The following is a 6,000-nucleotide window of genomic DNA, read 5'->3' on the forward strand; positions in this document are numbered from 1 at the left end:
ATTTGTCCTTTAATTTTGAATATTGGTAAAGTGGTAGTTCTTTAGGTTCTCTTTTGGGAATGGTTGTTCTGTTTAAACTTTAAAGTACTTCATAGCATAATTTTGCAAAGATTCATTTCCCTACTGCTTAGAATAAGAATGTAATAAACATATTCTTTTATTTCTATATGCCAAATATGGTCATTAAAAATATTGAATTTTTTTCCACAGAGATATATTAATGTCAAGAATAAGCATTTTTATTATGACTGTTATGATATAAATAATTAAACATAAGTGTTTCAGTTTTTCTGGTTTTTTTCTTTTCTAGCTGCATAGATGAATGGTTTGAAGTAAATAGATCTTGCCCTGAGCACCCTTCAGATTAAGCATCAGCTTCCTGTTGTATAGGTAATTCTCCCATTTTCTGTTTTAATTGCTTTTTAAACTGTTACCTGAGTTATACATTCTCAACCACCGTTTTTATTCACTCATTTATTAATTAAGGGGTGTGTGTGTGTATATGTGTTCCAGACATTGTATTAGGCTACTTTGTAGAAAACTCACAGTAAATGATACATAAAAACAACTTTCTTGATTTCCTGAAGAGAGTCATATATTAAGTAAACTCTACATTTTTGGTACTTTAAAACACTTTAGCTTATTTAATTTTAGTTTAATACTTTAAAAAACCCCATGAAGTAAATATCATGACCCCATTTTACCAATGAGAAACCTGAGGGTCAGAGTAATTAAGTTCTGTGACATTAAGAAGCACGTTGCACCAACAGTCCAAGGACATGTAGTTAGCAACAGAATCAAATTCCATACTGTTAACCATAACTTCCCAGGTATGTTTTTAGGTAATGCAATATAATATAATTCTAATCGTAATAATTAGTTAGCATTTATATTGCATTATTATGTGCCAGGGATTGGTCTAAGCATTTTACATCTATTTATAACTCATCTAATTGGTATAACAATCCTTTGAGCTCGGTACTCTTAACTACTCCCGTTATGGAGATGATGAGGAGATTAAGTTTTAGAGAGGGTAAGAAACTTGTCAAGGTCACATAGCTAGTTCCTTAGTAGAGCTGGGAATTGAATCAAAAGATTGTGTTCTTTGCTATTTTGCTATTATTAGGTAGGAACAGTTTCTTGAGAAAGTTACATTTGTATTCATTCGTTCAATTTAATCTTTCACTTTTGTATCCTACCTATACAGTAGACCAAAAAAAATTGAATTGAATTTTAAACCAAATACAGAATTTGTTTTCCACTATTGATGTAGCTTATTCATGATTCTGCATTTTTTGAAAATGTTTAGCAAATTGAAATGAAAACCTCACTTGAGTATTGCTATTTTTCATATTCCATCATTTAGCTTTGAAAAAATAGTTAACTTAATTGCCATCTTCATGTATGTGAAAAGCTTTTTATCTTTATCATTTCAAAAATGATATAAAACATTGTGTTTTATATGAAGGCAGAATATTTTAGCCAATCTTGGAATTGTTTTGGAAGGAGTTAGAACCTCTGTGTTCAGAGACTCAAGATAGTCACAGACAACAATCTTTTCTCAATGTCTAAGACTGGAGGCAGGAAACTAGAGCAGATAATACCTGAGATCTAGTCCTGTGCTGTTCCCCCATTTCCTTTTATTTCAATAACTCCTGGTCTTACATTTGAGGTGTTGAGATAATAAACACATTCAAGGAATTCTGTTCCCTCTTAATGAGGGTCATTTAATAGCAGCAGATTAGATTATTGACAAAATATATTTGAGATAACTTAATAGCAGCTATAGCAGCTGAAATAAGAGCTGCAACATTGAGAGAGACCTCTGTCTTAATAACATTAGGGTTATGCCTGTGAAATGTGAAGGCCTGGGTAAACTGTATCAGCTTTTGAACCTTTTACTGTGAGATGATTCAGATCATAACTTGACACATTTAAGGTATGAATTGGGATTAGGTTGCTGTTTAAGAGAAGTGTGGTGATGAAGTGGTATTTTGAGGATACATGCATGTATGTATGTTTTTATTTTACTGTGTAAAGTGTTTTTTGAAGAGGAGGATACTTTGGAATGTCTTCAGGGTCACCTTACATCTGGGCCAATAAAGTAAAGCTATAGCTAAAATTTTAGAAGCTTTTTAAGTACTAAAAACCAATGCTATGGGCTTCCCTGGTGGTGCAGTGGTTGAGAGTCTGCCTGCCGATGCAGGGGACACGGGTTCGTGCCCTGGTCCAGGAAGATCCCACATGCCTCAGAGCGGCTAGGCCCATGAGCCATGGTCGCTGAGCCTGCATGTCCAGAGCCTGTGCTCCGCAACGGGAGAGGCCACAACAGTGAGAGGCCCGCGTGCCACAATGCTAATAAAATGAAATTTTTATCTTAGTATTCCACGTATCAAAATAATATGTCTAAATCTTTCACCCATAGATAAAATCTATCTTTTTAGTCAGTAAACTTTTTTGTGTGAAAAAGGAATTTTATGATATAAAATATTTTATTACATGGTCTAATCAGCTAAATTTTTCTTTTAGTGTCACGATGAGGTTATGGGATATGTGGAACATGCATCTCATCTCATGGTCAATATGCATGTCTGTTGGTTTTAAACAGTATTTCAGTTTCCTTACCCTATATATCAATGTTTTCTTCTTCTTCATTTTTTTTTTTTCATTGTGGAACCTGAGTTCGGTGGCAGCTGCCCTCAGAAATGTGAACCAGTGGAATCTTTCTCTATGGGTCTTGAAGAGTCATTTCTGAGAATGTGTAGACATGGAATATTTCAGCTCTTTCACATTTTTGCTTTTGTTCTGACTACCCTTATTTGTCAAATGATAAATTCTTCCTATCTCTTTTGCTGTCCTAGATTAAAAGTGTATGGGTTTGGGTGGGAGGGAGGCTCAAGAGGGAGGGCATATGGAGATATATGTATGCATATAGCTGATTCACTTTGCTGTGCAACAGAAGCTAACACAACATTGTAAAGCAGTTATACTCCAATAAAGATGGAAAAAGAAAATGTGCAGGTTTGAAGAGGATTCAGTGTTGTTAAAACTTTTTTTAAGGCAACATGTAAGTAGCACTTCTGATACTCTTCAGCATACTAATTTAGCAGTCAGCCCAAAACAGAGATACATGAATATCTAAGGTCTTGATTAGTTAGGAAATTGTTCACTATTTGTAATTCAAGGATTTTAGTTACTTGGAGAGGGCTTAGTTAATTGTGTGTGTTTGTTTTCTGTAGTTCGGTGTAGTCTTTATTGTGGTGGGGGAACGACTGTTACTTAGTGGCTATTTTTTGTAACTATTTTAAGATTTAATTGGTCCTTCTGTGTCCTTGATTTGTTCTTTTGCAGAAAACAAATTTTATCAGTTTTTAAAATACTAAGTAAGTGTATGAAAATTTACAGTCTAAAGCAGTGTTCATGGGAAATGGATGTTGTATTTTGATTTGTATTACTATCATGGACCATTGCTTAAACTAAATGTATCCACTTTTACACAGGTTTCCTTGTCTTTTCAAGATGCTTGAAAAGCTGAGAGGATACGAAGATTTATCTCTGGAAAAGCAAAAACAAAAATGCAGGCACACTCAGCCAGAAATCTAAGTTCTGTGAGACTCAGTAATGCAGAGATGGACAATCGTACAGGAAAAAAAAATCTGCTGAGGAGAGGACAATTGTCACAGAACTCAGTGTACCAAACATGAATAAAGGACACACAGGGATTTTGAAAATGCTGCACATCCCTTAATAGTCATCTATATAGGTAATACTGATGAACATTTTATATTCAGACACCAAAGTTAACTGATTTAAAAGTTGATTTACTTTTTATTAAGTTCTCTAGAGCTGCGCAACTAGTTGTTTTTAATTTGTTTTGGTTTTTAGTTTGGGGTCCCTTTATTTTCCCCAATATGATGTTCCTGCATTCATCTATTCTTAAATTGAAGACCACGTAATTTACTTTTTAAAAATTAAAGTCTTGAATGTGAAACCAAGAAATGTAATCAAGCAGTAAAACATTCTCTGAATGTAGACCGTGATCTCAAGTTCTTTGATTTTTTTTTTTCCCCCAAGAGTGGAAAATAGACTTCTACATAGGAAAGCTAAAGTATGTTAATACTTCAAATTAAAGGTTTAAAATTATCAGAATGCATTCCATAGAGTAAAAAAATCAAGTTACATAATTACATTTTAATTAATTAAATTTGGATTATCTACAGAATTGCAGTTTATTAAATATGTTGTTTCCTTTTTAAATAAAACTGCTCAACAGTTAATCAGCAGTGAATCATTTTGCAGCTATGCAACTTTAAAAAAATACTAATTACCAATTTTAAGTGCTTCCAACTACAGTAACTTTGTTTTAACGGGTATTTTTGTTTGTTCTTTTCATGTAATTATTTTATTGTGCTTTGCATCTCCATGCAGTTTTCCTACATTTGGGTAAAATATTTAGTAGGTTGTAAACTTAATAACTTATGAAAAGGGTAAAATAAAATTTTCTTGAGTGGAACTTGGAATAATTTGAGGGACATTTTTATATACTTTTAAAAATCAGAATTTAATTGGGATGCCAGATTTATAGCAATTTGCATCTTTAATTTTCCAGGTAATCTGGGGTTTAGCATTTGATAAATGATTTTTTAAAGCAAACATGAAGATTTTGTTAATTTATAATTTATTAATGTGTTATTACTGTAATTGAAAATGTTAGAGACTTTTAAATTCAGTCTTGTTTAGAAAGAAATGTATTAAGCAAAATTATGTGAATAAATGTTCCCACAAAATACATCTGAATGGTTAAAAAATACTGGAGGAGAGCTATCAGGGCTGCAACAGTGAATGTCTTTTTTTTAATATATATATCAAAAATACCAGTAAATAGATTTCATGTTTTCAACATAGGGAAAATATTATCAGTGAACAATTTAAGCAGTGCACTTTACTCAGTATAATTGAGAGTTACACAGTACTGTTTCCTTATTTTAAGCTTTCTTTACTCTAATGTATTTGTTTGCTTTTCTGTTTATTGCTGCTATTCTTCTCAATTTTTTTTCTACTCTATTGCTTCTGTTTCATATTTTTTAAAAGGGCACGTACAGGAGCAACTGCTGCTACCCAGAAAAATATGTATATTATAAACAATTAAGAGTTTTTCATTGCTTTCAGTGTGATTCTAAACCAGGTAATGTTTTCCCTAAAGTTCTACTGTGAAATGTCTTTTGTTTTGCTATAGTTGATAGAAGAGTCCAAAACCTCCATTGTGACAGCTGACAGCACAGTTTCATAGGTGCTTTTTTTAACCAGTTATGGAAAATATTCTTCCCTCAAAGAAAATATTCTTTCCTTAAATTTTTTCTGTTATCACGAAATCTTAATATGAATACACTTTAGTTCACATTTTCAATTTTGTAAGCTTTCTCTCCCTCTTTCTCTCTCTCACACACACACACCAAGAAAAACCTCTTAGAATGTGAATAGTTTTTTTTCTACTGGTATATTGTTATGGTAAGAATTATTTTGTTGTCTTCCATTCTTAAAGGAAAAGATTTACTATAGCTGTGGTAGTTAACTATTGATATTCTCTTGGAAGTTGATTTTCTGATATAATTTACTCATTGACTTTTAAAGTTTATTGGCCTAAATTCCCTTTTCCTTCTTTATCCTGTACCATACTCTCACAATCGTATTCACTTAGCCTTTGTTTGTCATAAGGTTCTGTGCTGCAGCTCCTACAGTAGAAGCTCCTGTGGTTTAAGAGAAAGTTCAGTGTTTGTCAGTGTCAAGTGCTACTTGATTATTTGTCTAGAACAGTATCTACTTAAATCTGTTTATAGTGATCCCTTTTTTGTTAAAATTTACAAAAGGTAGCCTTTTTTTTTTTTTTACTTTAAATTCAGTCTCCATCAGTGACTTCCTAAAAAGAAGAATTTAGAAATTGAAATTTTTTTAAAGCCCAGATGCTCCAGTTTTTATTTAAAGTCAAAATTGCTAATCTGG

General features: G+C 32.5%; 1 protein-coding gene across 1 annotated transcript in view; it reads left to right on the forward strand.

Annotated features, from left to right (window-relative positions):
* Positions 1-4,032, forward strand: part of ZNRF2 (zinc and ring finger 2) — a 96,014-nt gene extending 91,982 nt beyond the window's left edge. The window contains exons 4-5 of the mRNA XM_065884250.1: positions 311-390; positions 3,501-4,032. Of these exons, the coding sequence (XP_065740322.1) occupies positions 311-368 (58 nt within the window). The 3' untranslated portion in view covers positions 369-390; positions 3,501-4,032. The remainder of the gene's footprint in view (positions 1-310; positions 391-3,500) is intronic.
* Positions 4,033-6,000: the final 1,968 nt, after the last annotated feature.

This window comes from Phocoena phocoena, chromosome 9, assembly GCF_963924675.1.
Source record: "Phocoena phocoena chromosome 9, mPhoPho1.1, whole genome shotgun sequence".
In the NCBI taxonomy this organism is placed as follows: Eukaryota; Metazoa; Chordata; class Mammalia; order Artiodactyla; family Phocoenidae; genus Phocoena; species Phocoena phocoena.